Source organism: Nansenia antarctica (genome assembly GCF_963989245.1).
Source record: "Nansenia antarctica genome assembly, chromosome: 1".
NCBI classification, from domain to species: domain Eukaryota; kingdom Metazoa; phylum Chordata; class Actinopteri; order Argentiniformes; family Microstomatidae; genus Nansenia; species Nansenia antarctica.
The window spans coordinates 82,617,931-82,639,610 of NC_137674.1; the positions used below are offsets into that span (position 1 = coordinate 82,617,931).

At 44.1% G+C, this 21,680-nt stretch overlaps 2 protein-coding genes across 5 annotated transcripts in view; one reads left to right on the forward strand and one right to left on the reverse strand.

The window, feature by feature from the left end:
- Positions 1-1,124: 1,124 nt before the first annotated feature.
- On the reverse strand, positions 1,125-4,859 carry gpatch11 (G patch domain containing 11). Of its 2 annotated transcripts, none has more exons than XM_080550593.1 (8): positions 4,731-4,859; positions 3,709-3,935; positions 3,577-3,618; positions 3,340-3,460; positions 3,122-3,212; positions 2,802-2,954; positions 1,574-1,655; positions 1,125-1,467 (listed from the first exon to the last, which is right to left on the reverse strand). In XM_080550593.1, exons 1-8 carry the CDS (start codon positions 4,778-4,780, stop codon positions 1,409-1,411), a joined length of 825 nt encoding a protein of 274 aa, XP_080406719.1. In that variant the 5' UTR covers positions 4,781-4,859; the 3' UTR covers positions 1,125-1,408. The 2 variants fall into 2 exon arrangements, with proteins under 2 accessions (XP_080406719.1, XP_080406720.1); XM_080550594.1 differs by having other exon boundaries at positions 3,709-3,930; positions 4,731-4,768.
- A 1,482-nt stretch (positions 4,860-6,341) lies between these two features.
- The window catches only part of heatr5b (HEAT repeat containing 5B), a 71,397-nt gene continuing 56,058 nt past the window's right edge, over positions 6,342-21,680 (forward strand). For all 3 annotated transcript variants that reach the window (XM_080531648.1, XM_080531650.1, XM_080531649.1), the window contains exons 1-11: positions 6,342-6,541; positions 7,009-7,220; positions 8,037-8,145; positions 8,647-8,796; positions 9,367-9,538; positions 9,992-10,149; positions 10,680-10,929; positions 13,010-13,165; positions 18,011-18,261; positions 18,747-18,858; positions 21,107-21,259. In XM_080531648.1, the coding sequence (XP_080387774.1) occupies positions 6,416-6,541; positions 7,009-7,220; positions 8,037-8,145; positions 8,647-8,796; positions 9,367-9,538; positions 9,992-10,149; positions 10,680-10,929; positions 13,010-13,165; positions 18,011-18,261; positions 18,747-18,858; positions 21,107-21,259 (1,849 nt within the window). In that variant the 5' untranslated portion in view covers positions 6,342-6,415. The remainder of the gene's footprint in view (positions 6,542-7,008; positions 7,221-8,036; positions 8,146-8,646; positions 8,797-9,366; positions 9,539-9,991; positions 10,150-10,679; positions 10,930-13,009; positions 13,166-18,010; positions 18,262-18,746; positions 18,859-21,106; positions 21,260-21,680) is intronic.

Consider the following 21,680-nt stretch of genomic DNA (forward strand, 5'->3'; position numbering starts at 1 on the left):
AGCTTCAGTCTGTTTGTCCTTGCGAACATGGTCTTGAACCGCCTGTTCGAGGGCAGCCGAGCAAAGTGTTCGTACCCAGGGTGGGATGGGTCTCTGGAGATCTTGGAGGCCTTCCTGAGGCAGCGTGTGTTGTACAGCTCTTCCAGAGAGGGGAGGGGGGCGCCGGTGATCTTCTGGGCCGATCTCACGACTCTCTGTAGCGCATTCCTCTCTGCGGCTGTGCAGCTGGAGAACCAGATGCAGATGCAGTAGGTGAGGATGCTCTCCACTGCGCAGCGGTAGAAGGTCACCAGCATCTCCTGTCCGATGTGGACTTTCCTGAGGACTCTCAGGATATGTCATAGCTCACGCAATAAGCAAGCGTCCCTCCCACCCTTTCTTAAAGGGACAATCTGACCAGAGGCCAGTTGAATAAACATAGATTAAGACTGGTCTAAACCTTAGACTAGTTTTATATTCTCAGGATAGACCAGTGAATATAGGTACCAATTAAGACTGCCTGTTGCATACAAATTAAGACACTTATTTTGAGGTTAGAAAGTTAGCCACCTTCCCCCCTGCCTGGCTTGACTTAAGAGTGTTAATGTGACTTGTGTTGCTATGGGAACGAGTCAGCCTTAAGAGCTGTGTTGCTATAGGAACAAGTCAGCCTTTTAGGTGAACACTTTTGGCCCTGAAAAACTCCCTAGTTGCTATGGCAGTATGTTTTGGGCCATTGTCTTACTGTATGAGGAAGCACCATCCAATGAATTTGGAGTGGAGGCATTTGCTTGTACTTGACAAGATGACAGACAATATGTTTCTGTACACTTCAGAATACAATGCAATTAATAATGTGACTTCTGCCATTAGCAGTTTCATTATCAATTAAGTTAAGTTAGCTATACATGTCCTATCATTAACACCCCAACCATCATGTTTCACAGAAGGGGTATGCTGTAAATCTTGGGCAGATCATTTTTTCTCCAAACTTTCCACAAGACAATATGCATCTTATCTGTCCAGAAGACCTTTTCCCAGACCTCTGGTGACCTTTTACCAAACTGTAAGTGACCATCCTTTTTATTAATAAGCAAATAATAAGAAAAAAAACATAACAGATCACTGACATGTTTATATCATCCATACAAAAACATGTCCAGATTTTAAAAAGAACACTTTAATTAATTGCTTTCCAATTATGAAAGAGGCAGTATTTTTTCAACATAAAAATGTGTAGCATAATTGGTAAGAAAGAGAAACTCTTTTATCTTGTCAAAACGATAAATAATACACGCACCAAACAAAATACTGTGCATACAACATGGTTTCCATTCTAATTATTACATGACTAGTTATAAATGCTTCCATGTTTTCATCATGTCAGCTTGCATGATGGCAGTCTTCTCTAATGATTATTTTGCAATGCTCAGTCGTCATGGTCGACTGCTGTATCCCCTGGGCAATTTGAACACAAGTCCTCCTCATCTGTAGGAGACAAAGACAGTGGATACAAAGAGTAACAGAGACAATTACAACTGGAACAAGTAGTCCATTGAGTAGCATCAATGTTAAAAGTGGTTAACATTCTTACCATTGTAAGTGGTTCCGCACCATATGCAGTAAAAATGCACGCCTCTTAAATATGATGTCAGAATTTGCAGCTTGTCCAATGACTAGAGATCAAAACAAAACAAGGTGAAGTAATCTGTATTATAAACATGTTCCAATTCTAAAGATAAACTCAAGCACCGTGTATTAATCTGAATATCAAAGAAATTCGTAATGATACCTGCTCTGTATCACAAATTAAGATGAATCTGAGATTAGATTCAACCAGTGTTTCCTCTAGGATTTTTCACATTAGTGGCGGTGTGTTCAGTTTATGCGCGCGGAACCCGCGTACATTTTTTCCCGCGTGCACGCGCATAAAACGCGCACTGGCGCTCTAAACAAAGACGTAAAAACCGGCTAACGTTACTGTTTACACAAGTAAAATTAGTGTGACAGTCAGATGGAGCATTCGGTAAACAACCAACAGCAAGGTAATGCATCAGCTGAGTTAAAGAAAACAAACTCTTACCTTTGATGACAGAACATGAGCCCTGCTTACCCGTACCTCCGCCGTTCTGTTCGTGATGATTTTAGAGGCAATAGATTATTTTTGCCCCGCGCATATTGCTATGAATAGTTCGAAGCTAGCGTTAGGTGCGAGGCTGCTCGGTTAGCCCATTAGCGGGAACATTATTTGTTTCACAAAATAGGCTGATTTAGTTGACCATGAACATCAGACTATATTACGAATGTTCATCTAAAATACTCTATACTGAGCCCTGGTATAAGAACATGAACCAGAGAACAGCAGTAAATGCAATAACCCACAGTCGTCGCTGATGATGTTGCATTTTCGATTAGGATACGGGATTAAAGGGACGGGCGACGGGCTAAGAGAGAGAGTGAGGAGAGGGATTTCCTGAAATCCAAATGTCCCACGAAATTCGGACCAATCACAAAACTGTTTTGCAAGCGCGTCGCCTCGCGCCGCGCGCCTGTTGAGAGCGATTCAGTCTCAGTCACAAAGGACGAGGTTAATTGCAACATTGTAACATTTTGTAACTTACTACACACTAAATCGTAACGAAATGTAGGTCTGGAGGCGGCCTAAATCTAGCTTCAATCTGCATTTTTTCTGTTCTCCGGTCATAATAACTGAATTAATTAGTGGCGGAGAAAATTCATTCTGCATATAGAGGAAACACTGATTCAACTGGTTCATACAAATCTAACTTCTCTTTTCCAACATTTAAATGAAACATACTAACAGTTAATTTGACTGTCTCATCCTCCTCCTCATCCTCCTCCTCTTCCTCCTCCTCCTCCTTATCATCATCATTATTCTCCTCTTTGTTAATATCCTCCTCCTCATCAGCATCCGCTTTAGGCCAGTACCAGTCCTCCCTGGGAACAGTGATGCCCTGTAGTTGAAATAATGAGATTCAGTATTGGAATATATGACGTAATACAATTCTGTGTGTCTTTCGGGTTGATGTTGGATGATAAAGATCGATTAAATGACTTTATGATTTTAATGATTAAATGAATGTGTTTTAAGGCCACACAGTTAGTATGTCTGTTCTCTAACCTTCTGACTGTCGAGCTGCTCACAGGCTCTCTCACTCCTCCTCAGGTCTCCCTCAGTCTTCCTCTCCTCCCTTTCTGTCCTCACCCTGGTCCTGAAATAAACAACACATAAATGCATCAAATGAAACACAAATAAAATACACAACTTGTTTATATATTGAACTACTACACAAAAAAAACTCACTTTGTGAGATCTATTGTTTTGCTGCTACACTTTACCTAAAATTCTCTAGCGACTGTTTCTCGTTCTGTTGTTTGGCCCGGACCTTCAGGCGACGATGTTCAAGTTCCTCGACCGCTTTCCTTTTCTTGACTTCTTCCATTCCGATGCCCCCTCGATCTGAATAACACATACAATACCAGACTGTTAACAACCATGGGAATAACCGTTTGAGAGATAAGGTAATAATAGCATGTTTCTTCAAAGAGATACTTGAGATGCACACACACACCCACCTGTTTTGATATTCAGTGGAATAGGTTCAACTCTTCCTGCACCTGTATAAGGTAATGAAGATGACAATAAATACCTATGAAATATAAAAAGACCAGCACATCATATCAACTCCGTCTCTTGAGACGACTCACCCGCCTTTCCAAGGCCTTGTCCAGCCTTGTAACCCATCTTCTGTAAAAGTGCAAATCCCTTGTTCTCATGGCTGATGGAGTTATGCATAACTGCTTCTCGGCTCTCCTGCTCTTGCTCCTTGAGGGTCTTCTGGCGATTCTTAAGATTTTTCTCCTTGTGTAGTACCTCCTTTCTCATGGCTTCTTTCACCCGTTTCACCATCCTTATACCAGGCTTCACGTCTGGTCTGCCAGAGACATTAAAAAAGAGTTGTACAACGGTTTATGGAACACAACTACACAACTGCAATTAAGATAAATCTCACAATTACTGTACTATTTATTATGTGACGAGATGTTTAGGAGGAGGCAGATAGAAATGTGGAATCTGAATGTCACGTTATCGCACTTTAGTTACACAGCTACCTAAATGTGACAGAGGCTGTCAACAATACTCCACTAGTACTAGCCCTGTGTTATTCAAGTAGGCTATGTGGGGGGGAGAGATCCATGGAGTGTGCAGCCTTTTGTCCTAGCCCAGTATCAACACACTGAAGTAACTGATTAGTGGAATAAGGTGTTCCTATTGGGCTGGGAAAAAGCCTTAAAACCATGTTGGTACCATTGACAGTAGCCAGCTTCAGGGCTCCAGACTAAGCTTTTCCCCACTTTTTCAATTGGTGGCACTAGCACATGATTTGGCCAACGAACTTAAGAGACAACGAACTTCAGAGACAACCTGCGAATCGATGTGTGTGCCAAACATTCTTTTTGTCATTACAGTGGTCTTAGTATTTACAAACGCATTACATCGTGATCGTACATCGCCTATTCTTGGCTGATTATACAAAAATAACAAAAACATTGTTTGGTCTTGTATTGACATCACAATCGCATGTGTGAGAAGTAAAGGCCATTTTCTAGGCAAAACAATGTGTTGGCTGCGGTCTTGTAACACTGTGGACAGACTGGCATGCATCATTCATCAGTCAAAACAACGCTGCTGCTCTGCTATCATCTACTAGGTAACTGTAAAAGCTTACATTTTATTAAGAAAGGCATCAGACATGTAGTCCTCTTCATCACCAGACATTCTGGACGTGTACAACTAAACAGAAGACAAATGACTGCTAGTGCGCCTGTTAAAAACAATACGACGGAACCTTTCTAATGTTTTGGTCCGTTTGCTATATGTCTCGGGTAGTCACCTCTTCCGATCGCGTTAGTTCCTGGCACGAACTGATTAATGTTTCTAAAAAGGTAGTTCTTAGATTTAAAAAAGCAATAATATAATAAGAATAAAATATATAGTACGATCATATTTTTAATCAAATGCAAATGTTTGATAATATATTAACACATTACATATCATTAATTTAATGGGGCGCGGCCGTTGTGATGACAGGTGGTGACGTTCAGGGTTGCCAGATGGGGCGGGTTCCCACCGAATGGGTTTGATCACAGGTTTGATCACACTGGTGGGCTGGAAAAAAAGCATTTGGGTGGTTGGGCTGGATAAATAGCATTTAGGCGGTATTAAAATGTCAGTGCCTGAAGTTAAAACACACACCCTAGTAGCTACATACAATGTGCAGGTTTTATTATTTTATGTTTTATGTTTTACAAACATCATTGTCAACAGACATACCGTTTAGGGGCAGGAGATAATAATAACAACTTTTATTTGTATAGCGCTTTTCCTGCAAACGTTGCAGCTCAACGTGCTTTAATCATTATATAATCATAATTTAATTATTTTTTAGTAATTTAAAGGCAATATATGGGCACCTGCCCAATAGTAATTAGCGGTGTATAGGTTTTGGGCTGGTGGTTTTTGGTGGATTTAGTGGTTTTTAGACTTTGGTTAGGCTGGAGAATATCAATCCCATCTGGCAACCCTGAACACAGGTCCGTATGTAGTCGTTGTAAATGAAACGTCATTCATCCAAGCGGCACAGACAGGTAGGACGGGTCAACATTTTATTATTTGTTGATCATATTACCTTACAACATAGGTTGGAAGTTGTAATTAAATGTTTGAGGTAGTTATGGTTCAATGTAAGACGTTTGTATCGTTTATTATTTTAGACGTTATACGATACTGGTGCCAAGCTAACGTTAGCTATGCTCTTCCAATCTTCTTTATGGGAGCGTTCGTAAACATGCTCTTTCAATCTGATCAGCACTCATGGAATGCCTCTTGTCCAATCAAATTACTTGGTCCCTTTGTGACGTTGAACCCAGTGTGCGCACCGGCGCTCTCAGAGCGAATTTACGAACGCACCCTATGTATATCATTGAGCTACTAGCCGCCTAGCTAGGCGTTTGCATGAATATATGAGGGTACACACCGGGTTATGAGTATGAGACAGCTACTACAGGCCTATGTGTTGGGTACTTGGCATTCAATGTGGCGACGAAAACTGTAATTAGTTAGGGCACATGCATAGTAGGGCATGTCATTTGATTCATCTGCTGTCCTGCGGAAGTGTCTGTGGAACAAAATGATTCTGCTGCTATTGACATGAAGAATATGTGGCCGCCTATCAACTTAAATCATGATGGTGGCATAGATTTCATATAAATGCATGGATGAGAAGAAACTGAATCCGTGTATGACATGTATGTATGTTCCATGTCCTTTAGCTGTTAGACTGGTGAAGCTGTGTTAAGAGGAACCCCCAGATTCAAGACTGGTGTTGGCTGCTGGTTGAGTCTCCTTCCCACCATGGAGCTGGCTCACAGTCTGCTGCTCAACGAGGAAGCCCTGGCCCAGATCACTGAGGCCAAGCGGCCCGTCTTCATCTTCGAGTGGCTCCGCTTCCTGGACAAAGTTCTTGTGGCAGCCAATAAGGTGACTCTCTTGAAGGCACACTATTAATTGACACACACACACACAAACACATTTATTGCTATCTTGGGGAGGCTGTGGAGCAGGAGGTAGAGCCGGCGTCTAATGATCGCGAGGTTGGCAGATCGGCGGTTCGAGCTCCGGCTGGCTACATGTGAAAGTGTCCTTGGGCAAGACACTGAACCCCAAATTGCTCCGAATGAGCGGGGCCGGCGCCTTGCATGGCAGCTTGCCGCCATCGGTGTGTGAATGTGTGTGTGAATGGGTGAATGAGAGGCCGTTGTAAAGCGCTTTGGAATAATAAGGTGCTATATAAGTCAGTCCATTTAGGGTACCATTTTGTTTTTCTTCATCTTAGTCTGTCCTAAATGTCTGTATTTAACATGTCTTCTTCAGGTTGGTGAAGAGTGTTGGGTTAGAGTGTTGGGTTAGAATGTTGGGTTGGTGACTTGTTGTTGTTTGTGTGACAGATTGATGTGAAGGAGAAGCAGAAGAAGTTGGTGGAGCAGCTGACAGGGCTGATCAGCAGCGCCCCCGGCCCCCCCACCAGGAAGCTGCTGGCTAAGAACCTGGCCACCCTCTACAGCATCGGCGACACCTTCACTGTCTTCCAGACTCTGGACAAGTGCAACGACATCATCAAAAGCAAGGATGACACACCTGCTTACCTACCCACAAAACTGTGAGCTCTAAATCAAAATATATGTATGCGTGTATAATATGTGTGTGTATATATATATATATATATACAGTATATACACACACATAATATGTATTAATTGATTGAACATGGAAATCGAATTCACATGCACATATTTGAGATACATTGTATCCTCTTTGTTTGTGCAGAATACAATTTGTAGTTTAAAAGAGGGATTAAGAGGTTTGTGTGGGTGGATTTGGCCTAATGTGTTTGTTTTATGGCAGCTCTACCTCCTAACTTTGTCCCTGGTAGATACAATCACATCTGTGCATGCAGAATGCATCTGACACATCATTTAAACCTTTACGGTTTAAAAAAATATATTTCAGATGATTGACTACGGTATATACAGTAGATGAGGATATTTCATTATGCCTGATGGATTTCACCATTACTGCTCAAATGACCTGAAACATAACCTACATGTTAGAGAGAATTATTAGAAGAAAATAACAAAAACATTTAATAACAGAGTGATTCATGTTTATGTTCTGCCATACTGTATATCGTCAAGCTTCACTTGTGGTCAGCCGAGCCATCTTTGTATGTGTTGTCAAGAATGCCTCTGTCAAAGAGATGACTTGGGCAGATAGTGATTTTGGAATGTAACAAGCATTCTGATAGGTTGACTGCATAGAGGCAATAATGCACAGTGAATCAGCAGTGTTAGGAGAGTAGAGTTAGGCAGATATCTCAATTTGGCCAAAATATGACTTAGGCAATTATGCTATGAGGCATAACGATATGTAATGTTTGTTCTGAGCTGCTCTCACACCCATGGCTCTCTGGTTGCAGGGCTGCAGTCGCCTGTGTCGGGGCATTCTATGAGAAGATGGGCAGGATGCTGGGCAGCTCCTTCCCCGACACCATTAACAACCTCCTGAAGGCCTTGAAGAGCGCAGAGGTACGGGCCTGGTGTCTTCAGCAGCACTTCATCATGTTCTACTCCTACCAAGGAGTATTTCATCATGTTATCCTCCTACCAAGGAGCATTTCATCATGTTACACTCCTACCAAGGAGCATTTCCTCATGTTACACTCCTACCAAGGAGCATTTCATCATGTTCTACTCCTACCAAGGAGCATTTCATCATGTTCTACTCCTACCAAGGAGCATTTCATCATGTTACACTCCTACCAAGGAGCATTTCATCATGTTACACTCCTACCAAGGAGCATTTCATCATGTTCTACTCCTACCAAGGAGCATTTCATCATGTTATCCTACCAAGGGAGTGCACCGGTATCCAAGATGAATGCATAGCCACTGTTGGTCAAAACATAAACTTTTGACTGGTTGCACATGTTTAAATGGTAGTGGTAGAGGCAATAGTTATTGTAGTGATCCATACAGACTTCTGAGCTTGTGGATGACACACTGATCCCCCTGTGTTTGTGGTTCCAGTCCCAGGGCCGCGGGGAGATCCTCCTCAGCCTGCAGAAGGTGCTGGGTGGGCTGGGGGGGGCCGCCGCCTCCTGCCACAGGGACATCTACAAGAACGCCCGCTCCCTCCTCACAGACAGGTCCATGGCGGTGCGCTGTGCCGTGGCCAAGGTTAGTGACCGTGTGTGTGTGGGAGTCTATTGTGAGGAACCGACAATCAACTCTGTACGAGTATGTTGTTTGTTTTACGACAATGTTACGATCTCATACTGTATAGTTGTATTTTAATAGGCTCACTAATATGGGGGGGTGGTGCAGGAGGTAGAGCCGGTGTCTAATGATCGCAAGGTCGGCAGATCGGCGGTTTGAGCCCCGGCTGGCCACATGTCGAGGTGTCCTTGGGCAAGACACTTAACCCCAATTGCAGGGCCGGCGCCTTGCATGGTAGCTTGCCGCCATTGGTGTGTGAATGTGTGTGTGAATGTGTGTGTGTGTGTGTGTGTGTGTGAATTGGTGAATGAGAGGCCGTTGTAAAGCGCTTTGGAATAAGGCGCTATACAAGTCAGTCCATTTATTAGTAAGGCACACTGTTATGGCTGTTCTAGTGTTAATAGCACCACTAGTAAGGTACACTGTTCTGTCTGTGTCTCTCTCTCTCTCTCTCTCTCTCTCTCTCTCTCTCTCTCTCTCTCTCTCTCTCTCTCTCTCTCTCTCTCTCTCTCTCTCTCTCTGTGTGACCAGTGTCTGCTGGAGCTGCAGAACGAGGCGGTGTTCATGTGGACCACGGAGCTGGAGAGCCTGGCCACGCTGTGCTTCAAGGCCCTGGAGGGCTCCAACTACGGGGTGCGCGTGGCCGTGTCCAAGCTGCTGGGCACCGTCATGGCCACGGCCCTGATGCCCAAACAAGCAGCAGGTCAGGGGTCAGGGGTCAGATTGTTGTGTTTTCGTGTGTTATATCGTTTGTCTATATGATTTGAAACTGTGTGTTACAGGAGACTTTGAATTATACATGCGAATGTGCTTAGGTTATCTTTTTATAGCCTGTGTCTGCTCACTGCTTCTGTTGCTTGTTTGTTGTTATTGTATGTTTTTATACTGTATGTGCTGCTTTTCTTGGCCAGGGCTCATTTGAAAAAGAGGCTACTGTCTCAATATGACTACCCTGGTTAAATAAAGGATTAATAATAATAATCATAATAATCATAATAATAATAATGAGCGACGCGTTAGTATCGACTCTGCTTTTTCATTTCGTGCCTAACACACTCTACTGTATTCTGTCATTGTCTCTCATCGTGCGTGTGTCTGTGGGGGATCTGAAGCCCCCTTCCCCCTGTCTTAACCCTGCCTGTGTGCTGTGCTGCAGTGATGCGTCAGAACGTGAAGCGGGCCACCCTGGAGGAGGTTCTGGAGCTGATGGCCACAGGGTTCCTCCGCGGGGGGTCCGGCTTCCTGAAGAGCGGGGGCGAGATGCTGAAGGGGGGCGGCTCCGTCAGCAGGGAGGTGCGGGTGGGCGTCACACAGGTGAGGGAACCATGTTGGAATGTTTAATACGTGATAATGGGGGCGGCTGTGGCGCAGGAGGTAGAGCCCGCGTCAAATAATCGCAAGGTCGGCAGATCGGCGGTTAAAAACTCCGGCTGGCCACATGTCGAAGTGTCCTTGGGCAAGACACTGAACCCCAAATTGCTCCCAGTAAGCGGGCCGGTGCCTTGCATGGTAGCTTGACGCCATTGGTGTGTGAATGTGTGAATGAGAGGCCGTTGTAAAGAGCTTTGGAATAAGGCGACTATATAAGTCAGTCCATTTACCATTGATAACGGTTTCTAAGGGCGTACCAGTGATGATGTAGTAACCCTGTCGATGCCCCCCTCTCTCTCTCTCTGTCTCTCTGTCTCTGTCTCTGTCTCTGTCTCTCTCTGTCTCTCTCTGTCTCTCTCTGTCTCTGTCTCTTTCTCTGTCTCTGTCTCTCTCTCTCTCTCTCTCTCTCTCTCTCTCTCTCTCTCTCTCTCTCTCTCTCTCTCTCTCTCTCTCTCTCCCCTCCCTTCCCTCAGGCGTACGTGGTGTTTGTGACCACGCTGGGCGGCCAGTGGCTGGAGCGCAACTTCGCCACGTTCCTGTCTCACGTCCTGGACCTGGTGTCCCACCCGCGGGCCACGCAGACCCACGTGGAGGCCGTGTACTCCCGGCGCTGCGTGTCCTTCATGCTGCGGGCCACGCTGGGGGGGCTGCTGGGGGAGAAGGCCCAGATAGCCGCCGGCAAGGAGATCTGCCAGGCCATCAGCAAGCAGATGAGGGCTGTGGGTAAGGAGCAAGTAGATGGGGGGGAAATATCACGGTTCAGAGCGTTGCAGAGTAAGTACTCACCACCTTATTATTTCCCTCATTATTTTGTATTTTTATTTTTTATTTTTTTTATTTCCCTCTCTCTCTCTCTCTCCCTCCCCTCTCCTTCCCGCCCTCTCCCTCTCCCTCTCCTTCCCTCCCTCCCCTCTACCTCTCTCTCTCTCCCCCTCCCTCCTTCCCTCCCTCCCCTCTACCTCTCTCTCTCTCTCCCCCTCCCTCCTTCCCTCCCTCCCCTCTACCTCTCTCTCTCTCCTCCCTCCCTCCCTCTCCCTCTCTCCCCCTCCCTCCCTCCCTTGTGTTTTTTTGTGTTTTTTTCTATTTTGGAGTGGTTTGCTTGCTGCTTGTGTGGATTTTTGCTTTGCTCGCTCAACTGTCACTAACACTAACGCTCCGAGCATGCTCAACTATTTGGTCACTGTTTGATCATCAGCTTTTATTTATTAATGGGAGGCACAGTATTAATAAACACACTGTTCTGCAGATATTACATTGGTTCAGATATGCTGTGCTGTACAGTAACCATTGCATGTACCCTATACTCTTAAAAACGCTTACTGTTTACCAGATACTTACCAGATAACACTGTTAACATCTGCTCTATGATGGCTGAGATGGTTTGCTTGCTTAGTTAACTCACTCTCAGCAGAAGCCGTTTTTTTGTACCTCTGTGAGGTTGCTAAAGAATGCTAAAGGCGTCATTTTGTACCAAACCTTTCCTTTAATTCATTGAATTTGCATCCTCGCTTCTGCACCGTAATTTGTATTCATTTACTCCTTGATTTCCCCATCCCATTATACCTCATCAGTTACGTTTTGTAACTTTCATCAGTACATTTTCTTTAAAATAACTTTTTCTAAGATTCTTACTCTGTCATTTGCTTTGAAACCTCTGAAGTCGTAACGGGGAAACTGTGGGTCCGCACTACTTTTCTGCTCTCTTTCTGTTTAAACAAACCTTTGAAATCATTGCTTCCTGTTGAGCTCTGAGGATTTTTAGTTTACCAATGGCCAACTATATAACCCTCTATACCTTTCCCTAGTGTCCAGTTCAGTTCTAAATGAGTCTCTCAGGTCATCAGAGAAAGTAGTTTTGTAGCGCTGTCAAAATGTCCTCTGATTAGCCTCTTTTGCACTCTAGAAAGAGTTCGCTCACTCGACACTTTCATATTTATCCAATGCTGTTATAGATTACGTCCTGTAGCTGTTGTACAGCCAGTGATTGATGAGGGCTGTGTAAATGTTATTGGTTTTGCTGTAAATAAACCCTCAGAGCTCTGGGTGTGAGGCTGAGAGCACTGCGGCTCTGTCACTGTCTGGGGCGCAGGTCCAGGTTTACTGACCACTCCTGTGTGTTTGGACAACAGCACATTTGACAGGGGTAAACAATCATAGTCCTGGGTCAATGTGAGCCAAAGTTTCATGTAACCATCCTATTAGGGATGTGCATAGTTTTCATGGTCGATTAATCAGTGGGCGGTATGAACGATTAATCGATTTTTCACAAAGACAGCCATGGATCATCGGCAAGAAATCACTTAATATCTTAAACGCAAAAACCCCCAACCTTTAACAATGAAAAATCCAATTAATTCTGGTATTAATCCTCATGAATTTCTACTTCTGAACACTTAAATTCATAAAAAAACAAAGACATAATGCCGCTAATATCCTGCGCACGCAGTAGAGTGGTTACAATGTTTACCAGTGGTCTAGTATAGCCTAGTACCCCGAATAAAAACGGCCAAATACACACACACACAAAAAAAAAACGTTTCATTTGTCTGTGGTGTGGTAATACCTACTCGGGTCAGTTTTCTTTTGACTAAAAGAAAACCCTCCCATCTCTCTTTCTCTCTCTCTCTCTCTCTCCCCCCCTCCCTCTCTCTCCCTTTCTCTCTCTCCCTCTCTCTCTCTCTCCCCCCCTCCCTCTCTCTTCCTCCCCCTCCCTCCCTCTCCCTCCCTCTCTCTCTCTCTCCCTCCCCCTCCCTCTCCCCTCTCCCTCCCTCCACCCCCCCCCCCCCCCCCCCCCCCTCCACAGAGGCGGTGGTGAACGACACCAGCGGGGAGAACAAGGCGGGGGCAGCAGACGTGTCGGCCAGCCAGCATGTGATGGTCTGCGCCCTGAAGGAGCTGGGCAGCCTGGTGCAGAGCCTCAGCGCCACGGCATCACCACTCATCCAGGAGCCCTCCATAGGTACCACACACACACACACACACACACACACACACATATATATATATATACACACACACACACATATATATATATATACAGGGGTGCACATAACTTTTTGGGGCCAGTGCTCAGAGGAGCACCTAGGGATGCTGCTTGGTGCTCCCCGAGCTCGCGAGTCACGACCCGTCCCACTGGATGGATAAAAAAGGGATACATTTTACATTTACATTTACATTAAACAGATACATGGATAACTTATATTAGCAAAACGACATTTATTCATAAATAAAGATGAACGAACAAAGTATTGTGTGCAGAACAAAAGAAACAAATGCAAAATCAAATGACTGCTCTTTAAGCATGAAAGTCTGTCAGACTCCTTTAAACACAATGAAATCAACTGACATCTCTTTAAGCACTAACTGAATGTCTGTTCTTTAAACACAATGAAATCAACTGACATCTCTTTAGCACTAACTGAATGTATGTTCTTTAAACACAATGAAATCAACTGACATCTCTTTAGCACTAACTGAATGTATGTTCTTTAAACACAATGAAATCAACTGACATCTCTTTAAGCACTAACTGAATGTCTGTTCTTTAAACACAATGAAATCAACTGACATCTCTTTAAGCACTGCTCTGTTCTGTAAACACTGAAATCAACTTTTCAACAAAAAGTTACAGCCTAAGCATTTATTTATGCTACAAGCTTAATCATCATCATCACTGCTCTCTTGACTGCTGTTATCACTGTCCTCAATTTCAACCATGGTAGAGGATGTTGTAGGCTATCACTTTAAATAGCTCATTATTTTGATTGTGCAACAAAGTCTTTTTTTTCTAATAGAATTCCCAACCATATTCCCTGGGTCAGGGGTCTAGGTGCGATAATGAAGCTGTAAAACAAACGTCTGAACGTTTGAAAGCTTCAGAGAAAAGAAACGTGTCCCTTTTAGCGACGAGTCGTTCGGGACTGAATTTTCACGTGGCGGCGTGATAACCATGCGATACGCGATACGCGGAATGAAAGTACGAGTTCCGATACTTTCCGATTGTTTTCGTGAGGGGAGTCGAAGGGCGCGCGATTTTTTTCGCGTGCACGCGCATGAAACGCGCGCTCAAAACACAGCCAAAACTAGAGGATGGCCCAAAAAAATTATATGAATATACAGAATATAAACTTGTGACTGACAGTCACATACACACACACAAAGATCATCAGCTATAATATAATACGAAGTAGGCCTACATGAGCACAAAAGCGGCTAACGTTACTGATTAACTGTTTACTGTAGTGCAGAGAGATGGTAGTCGTAGGCGGCGTATCAAATGACAAAGCTAAACGTTTAATGAAGGACATGAACGATTGTCAACAACACACTCAAGCAGTAAATAGAACAGTCTAAACAACTTGGGTACTACGCAATCAACTGCGGACGGAACAATACTCTCAACCTATAGTTCCGTGCGTGAATTATGTCAACCCACCACATTACAGAAGTAAAATCACAGTCAGATGGAGCATTCGGTAAACAGCTGAGTATCAGCTGAGTTAAAGAAAACAAACTCTTACCTTTGATGAGACCCACATGAGCCCTGTTTTCCCGTACTTCTCCCGTGTGTCTCTTATTGTCCAAATGTTCCCTGAATTTTAGCTGCATGTTTTTCCAGCATGTAATATTCCGTTGTCAATAAAAAAATCGTCTCCCCTTCTTTTCCCCTTGACAATACTGTGTCGTTGCTAAAGTGACGGCACATAAGAATCGTTTTTTGACTTGCTAATGTCTGCTAACGTAGCACTTGAAACTGGCGCCGTTCTCTGGACTGCAGCTGCTCCCACGTTAGCATCCATCTTTTCTTCTCCCTTCTCACCGTCACGAGCTCAAATGACACTTGTCGGCCGATCTAACTCTTAACACTCACTTACAGGACTTCTGACACCATGTCGTGTTATTCTATTAAACATACACGTGAGTCCTTCTGTATTTCAATGTAAGTGTCTTTATTTTAACTCGCTCTGTAAGCTCTACAATACCGGTCTCTTGTTGTCTCGTCGTAACCTGCCCACCTGACCTGGGGGGTATTCCATCAACGTCGCTAAAGGAAAATCCTGGCTTATTTTTGATAACTCTCGCGAGACCTATCAGAATATGCCTGGATATTTTTAAGAACTCTCGCGAGATTTATCAGACTAAACCTGGATTTTCCCTTTAGCGATGTTGATGGAATACCCCCCTGATGTCACTACGGTGGCCTGTACACAATAACAATAATACCACAGTTCACATTTAGACCAATCAGGAGCCCTTGTGTCACGTCGTCAACTGAATGTCATTAATCTGATTTTGGATCAGCGGTTAGAGAGAGATGGGCGTGGATTTAGGTGCACTTTTAGTCAACATCCATTATAGCGCTGATCTATGATCAGATATATTTTAATCAGCTAAAATGTTTTTTTTTTTTTTTTTTTTTTGTGGACTGAATCAATTCGTGGCGGAGGAAATTCATTTGTGGCGGCCCGCCACCAATAAATGCATGTAGAGGAAACACTGCACACACACACACACACACATATATACGTATATATATATATATACACACACACACACACACACACACACACACACACACACACACTCATCCAGGAGCCCTCCATAGGTACCACACACACACACACACAGACACACACACACACACACACACTCGTCCAGGAGCCCTCTATAGGTACCACACACACATACACACATATATATACACACACACACACACACACACACACACACACACTCATACAGGAGCCCTCCATAGGTACCACACACACATACACACTCACACACACACTCATCCCGGAGCCCTCCATAGGTAACACACACACACACACACACACACACACATTTACATTTACATTTTTGGCATTTAGCAGATGCCTTATTCCAAAGCGACTTACAATCGATACATTTGACTAAGCAAGTGAATCATCAGTTCACCAGTCGTAGCAGGAAGAGTAATCTAGCTCAGGCCGGGGGCCATTGGCAGTCTTCGTGATAAAAAAATAATATATACAGTACAGGCCAAAAGTTTGGACACACCTTCTCATTCAATGTGTTTCCTTTATTTTCATGACTATTTACATTGTAGATTCTCACTGAAGGCATCAAAACTATGAATGAACACATGTGGAATGATGTACTTAACAAAAAAGTGTGAAATAACTCTAAATATGTCTTATATTTTAGATCCCTCCAAATATATAAGAATAATATTACATATATATATATATAATAACATATTATTATTAACACATATTATATTTAATATTATTATTATTATATATTTTATTAACAACAAAAAAGCAAAGGGTGGCTACTTTGAGGAATCTAAAATATAAGACATATTTAGAGTTATTTCACACTTTAGTCACATGACTATTTACATTGTAGATTCTCACTGAAGGCATCAAGGGCCCTATTATGCACTTCATCAATAAGACGAGGCGGTAGATCTAAACTTAAGACGTGGAGGCGTGGTCAAGGCCACTTTGCTATTATGCGTGCTGCAGTGGGCGCCTAAAAGCCGGCGCTAAGCAAAGAAATTAGTCATGGGTGTGTTTTGGGCGTCTTCTCAATCAACCCAATCAGCGTGCCAGGTGCCATTCCCTTTAAGAACCGGCTGCGTTGAGTCATTAGCGCTATGCTATTATGGAAGTCCTAAGAAGGAGGTCAGCGCGCTTCTCTGCCTCTCCCTTCTGAAATAAAGCATTTATACTGTGACCGTAATTGACGTCTTGCCGTGGAGCCACGTGCGTGTTCATGTGTGCCCACATGCATGCGCAAACCGCGGAGGCGCGCTCGTGTTTCAAAACGTGCATGAAGTCTAAACGTAAGAACTTTTCAAACCACTTCTTAGCGATAGGAGCAAAGTCAGATCGCATAATAGCAGGGGCGCCTAGTGCACTTCATTAACATATGAACACTCCCACAATGAGCAATATATGCACGGGAGTTTTACGTCTTATGTGTGGGCGCCTATCGACACCTGCATAATAGCAGTAGCGCGTATGAAGCGCATAATAAGGGTAGGTAGGTCTTAACCTGGCGGTGCGTCTTAATTAAAACTTAATACGGCAAGTTAAGAAGTGCATAATAGGGCCCCAAAACTATGAATGAACACATAGGAATTATGTACTTAACAAAAAAGTGTGAAATAACTGAAAACATATTATTATTATTAACACATTATATTAAATATTATTATATATTTTATTAACAACAAAAAAGCAAAGGGTGGCTACTTTGAGGAATCTAAAATATAAGACATATTTAGAGTTATTTCACACTTTATTGTTAAATACATAATTCCTATGTGTTCATTCATAGTTTTGATGCCTTCAGTGAGAATCTACAATGTACCAAATAGTCATGAAAATAAAGGAAACGCATTGAATGAGAAGGTGTGTCCAAACTTTTGGCCTGTACTGTATATTATATATTTCTTTTTTTATAGACACTGGAGAAACAGTAGAAGTCTTAGGAGTCACAGTATAGGGGGAAGCAGGTGTCTCAGGAGACGCAGTGCTGGGGGGTAGTAGATGTCTCAGGAGACGCAGTGCTGGGGGGTAGTAGATGTCTCAGGAGGAGCAATTAAGGTGTAGCCTGAAGAGATGGACACACACCCACCCTCTTCAAATACACATCATACGGTAACTCAAGTGTGTAACTGTTACTCTGTTACGCCAGCCCCCCCCCCCCCCCCCCCCCCCCCCCACACACACACACACACCCTCGGTGTAACTATGAGGCTAACAATAGGGTAACTGGAGTGTGTAACTGTCTCTCTGTCCCGCCCCTGACTCCTCAGGCCTCCTGGAGACGGTGACGTCGGTGCTGCTGCACCCCAGCATGGCTGCGCGCCTGGCGGCCGCCTGGTGCCTGCGCTGCGTTGCCGTGGCGCTGCCCTATCAGCTGACCCCCCTGCTGGAGCGCTGCGCCGAGCGCATCAACAGCCTGAAGAGCTCCCCTGAGGCCGTCAGCGGGTACAGCTTCGCCATGGCCGCCCTGCTGGGGGGGGTGCACCAGTGCCCCCTGGGCATCCCACACTCCAAGGGCAAGGTCTGTACCCGAAGGGTCGGCATGGTTACGAGAAGTCAACTGTCGTTTGTGACACGTACTAATGCTTTAGTCCGCATTATGAAATAATCGTCTAATGGCAATTATTTGATCCCGTTTTTTTCTCTTAACCATGTTTTTAAAATGTATGTTTCAGTTAATTTTCATGTTCCTCCTATTGTTTGCATCCATCAAACACATTTCCAATGGATGTATGTGCATGCAGCGAGATAGAACAGTAGCTATCCTATCAGAGGACACCCCGCACACATTGATTTACAGTTGACCAAGTACAGTAGCCTACATCAAGTCAGCTTTCGAGCGGTAAAAGTCCACACCGGATTCGGCAAGACACAGTAGCCTACATGGTAGAGAGATGGAGCTTGTTGAAAAAAGGAACACGACTGCACCCTTATGGGATCACTTTCGATTCATCACTTTTGATTAATCACTTTCAATTAATCATGTCTCTGGTTCCTCTGCCGTAGCTGGTGGTGAGCATAGCCGAGGACCTCCTCCGCACCGCCGCCCAGAACAGCCGTCTGTCCCTCCAGCGCACCCAGGCTGGCTGGCTGCTACTGGGAGCTCTGATGACTCTGGGTGAGTCACCCCCGCAGGCCTTTCATTTACCTCCGTCCTGTGCAAAATAACAGCAGCCGCACACTCAAAAAAACATTGTTTATTGCGAGCTTTAGGTCATAGACAGGTGCCTGAAGAAGGTCTGACCGAAAGCTCGCAATAAACAACGTTTTTTTGCACAGTGTTTGAGTGTGCGGATGCTGTTATTTTGCACTCTATTGATACTCTTCAGTTCCAGCACCTCAGCTAAGTCTGATCACGGATGTGCGGTGCTGTTTTAACTATTATAATATATATAAAAGGGATTATAATTTCTATGGTATTTTCACTATTTACCTCCGGTCTACATTTGTCAGTACTTCCCTATAGAATACTCTGCTCTGGTGGTCCAGTGGTCTAGCACCGCGGTCAACAGTGCACACATATGCCCATGTCGGCATGGGTTCGAATCATGGACTATCCATGAGATTCAGAGACTGAAATTAGCCAAATACATTGATGATGTATCGAAATGGTTTGATTAAACCTTTAATGGAGTCCAGTGTTTCCTCCAGGAATTGTTACAATGGTGGCAGGTGGGCGTGACCGCGCGCTCAAAACAACGTTTTTTTTTCTTTTTTTTTTTCTAATCACAGCCAAAACTAGAGGATGGCCAAAAAAAAGAAAAAATGAATATACAGAATATAAACTTGTGACTGACAGTCACATACACACACAAAGATCATCAGCTATAATATAATACGAAGTAGGCCTACATGAGCACAAAAGCGGCTAACGTTACTGATTAACTGTTTACTGTAGTGCAGAGAGATGGTAGTCGTAGGCGGCGTATCAAATGACAAAGCTAAACGTTTAATGAAGGACATGAACGATTGTCAACAACACACTCAAGCAGTAAATAGAACAGTCTAAACAACTTGGGTACTACGGACGGAACAATAGTCTCAACCTATAGTTCCGTGCGTGAATTATGTCAACCCACCACATTACAGAAGTAAAATCACAGTCAGATGGAGCATTCGGTAAACAGCTGAGTATCAGCTGAGTTAAAGAAAACAAACTCTTACCTTTGATGAGACCCACATGAGCCCTGTTTTCCCGTACTTCTCCCGTGTGTCTCTTATTGTCCAAATGTTCCCTGAATTTTAGCTGCATGTTTTTCCAGCATGTAATTCCGTTGTCAATAAAAAAATCGTCTCCCCTTCTTTTCCCTTGACAATACTGTGTCGTTGCTAAAGTGACGGCACATAAGAATCGTTTTTTGACTTGCAAATGTCTGCTAACGTAGCACTTGAAACTGGCGCCGTTCTCTGGACTGCAGCTGCTCCCGCGTTAGCATTAGCATCCATCTTTTCTTCTCCCTTCTCACCGTCACGAGCTCAAATGACACTTGTCGGCCGATCTAACTCTTAACACTCACTTACAGGACTTCTGACACCATGTCGTGTTATTCTATTAAACATACACGTGAGTCCTTCTGTATTTCAATGTAAGTGTCTTTATTTTAACTCGCTCTGTAAGCTCTACAATACCGGTCTCTTGTTGTCTCGTCGTAACCTGCCCACCTGACCTGGGGGGTATTCCATCAACGTCGCTAAAGGAAAATCCTGGCTTATTTTTGATAACTCTCGCGAGACCTATCAGAATATGCCTGGATATTTGTAAGAACTCTCGCGAGATTTATCAGACTAAACCTGGATTTTCCCTTTAGCGATGTTGATGGAATACCCCCCGGATGTCACTACGGTGGCCTGTACACAATAACAATAATACCACAGTTCACATTTAGACCAATCAGGAGCCCTTGTGTCACGTCGTCAACTGAATGTCATTAATCTGATTTTGGATCAGCGGTTAGAGAGAGATGGGCGTGGATTTAGGTGCACTTTTAGTCAACATCCATTATAGCGCTGATCTAGGATCAGATATATTTTAATCAGCTAAAATGTATATTTATTTTTTTTTTATTATTTTTTTTGTGTGACTGAATCAATTCGTGGCGGAGGAAATTCCATCGTGGCGGCCCGCCACCAATAAATGCATGTAGAGGAAACACTGGAGTCCGGCCCATGCCCTGCTGACATGCCCTCTCTCTCTCTCCCTTCCTCTCCTTACTTTCCTGTCTGTCTTCACTATGCCTGTCCAATAAAATGAAAAATATGAGTGGGATTGCCCCACTCAGAAAAATACCCCCCCCCCCCAAAAAAAAAGAATACTCTGCTCTAAAAATGACTGGACTGTCATTGTGTCCTGTTGTGTTTGGGCCCAGGCCCGTCCCTGGTGAGGTACCACCTGCCTAAGATGCTGCTGCTGTGGAGGAACGTGTTCCCGCGGTCCCAGAAGGAGCTGGAGGCAGAGAAGGCCCGGGGAGACTCCTTCACCTGGCAGGTCACCCTGGAGGGACGCGCTGGGGCGCTCTGTGGTAAAGACTCACACACACACACACGCACACACACTCACACACACACACTCACTCACACTCACACTCACACTCACTCACACTCATTCACATGCACATTCTCACACACACGCACGCACACTCACACGCACACTCACGCACACGCACACTCACTCATACACACGCACACTCACTCATACACACTCACGCACACTCACACACACTCACTCACAATCACGCTCACTCACACTCACACGCACACCCAGTCGTCTATCTGTACAGTATAGTATAGTGGATAGTGTACATAGCCTTTATTTATGTAAACCAGCTCCTTCCCTTCTTGTGTTTTTTTTAAAAGTTTTTTTTTTTTTTTTTCCTAACACCAGGGGAGCCACCCCTCCTAAATTTCGTTGTTTGGTACCTGTACTGTTGCAATGACAATAAA

Excerpts from the sequence above, each read along its gene's own strand:
- gpatch11 (XM_080550593.1), bottom strand. The coding sequence starts at position 4,780 with ATGTCTGGTGATGAAGAGGACTACATGTCTGATGCCTTTCTTAATAAA. Across the intron at positions 3,619-3,708 it reads ACAAGGCCTTGGAAAGGCGG|GTGCAGGAAGAGTTGAACCT; the intron begins GTGAGTCGTCTC and ends TACCTTATACAG. Across the intron at positions 2,955-3,121 it reads AGCAGCTCGACAGTCAGAAG|GGCATCACTGTTCCCAGGGA; the intron begins GTTAGAGAACAG and ends TTTCAACTACAG.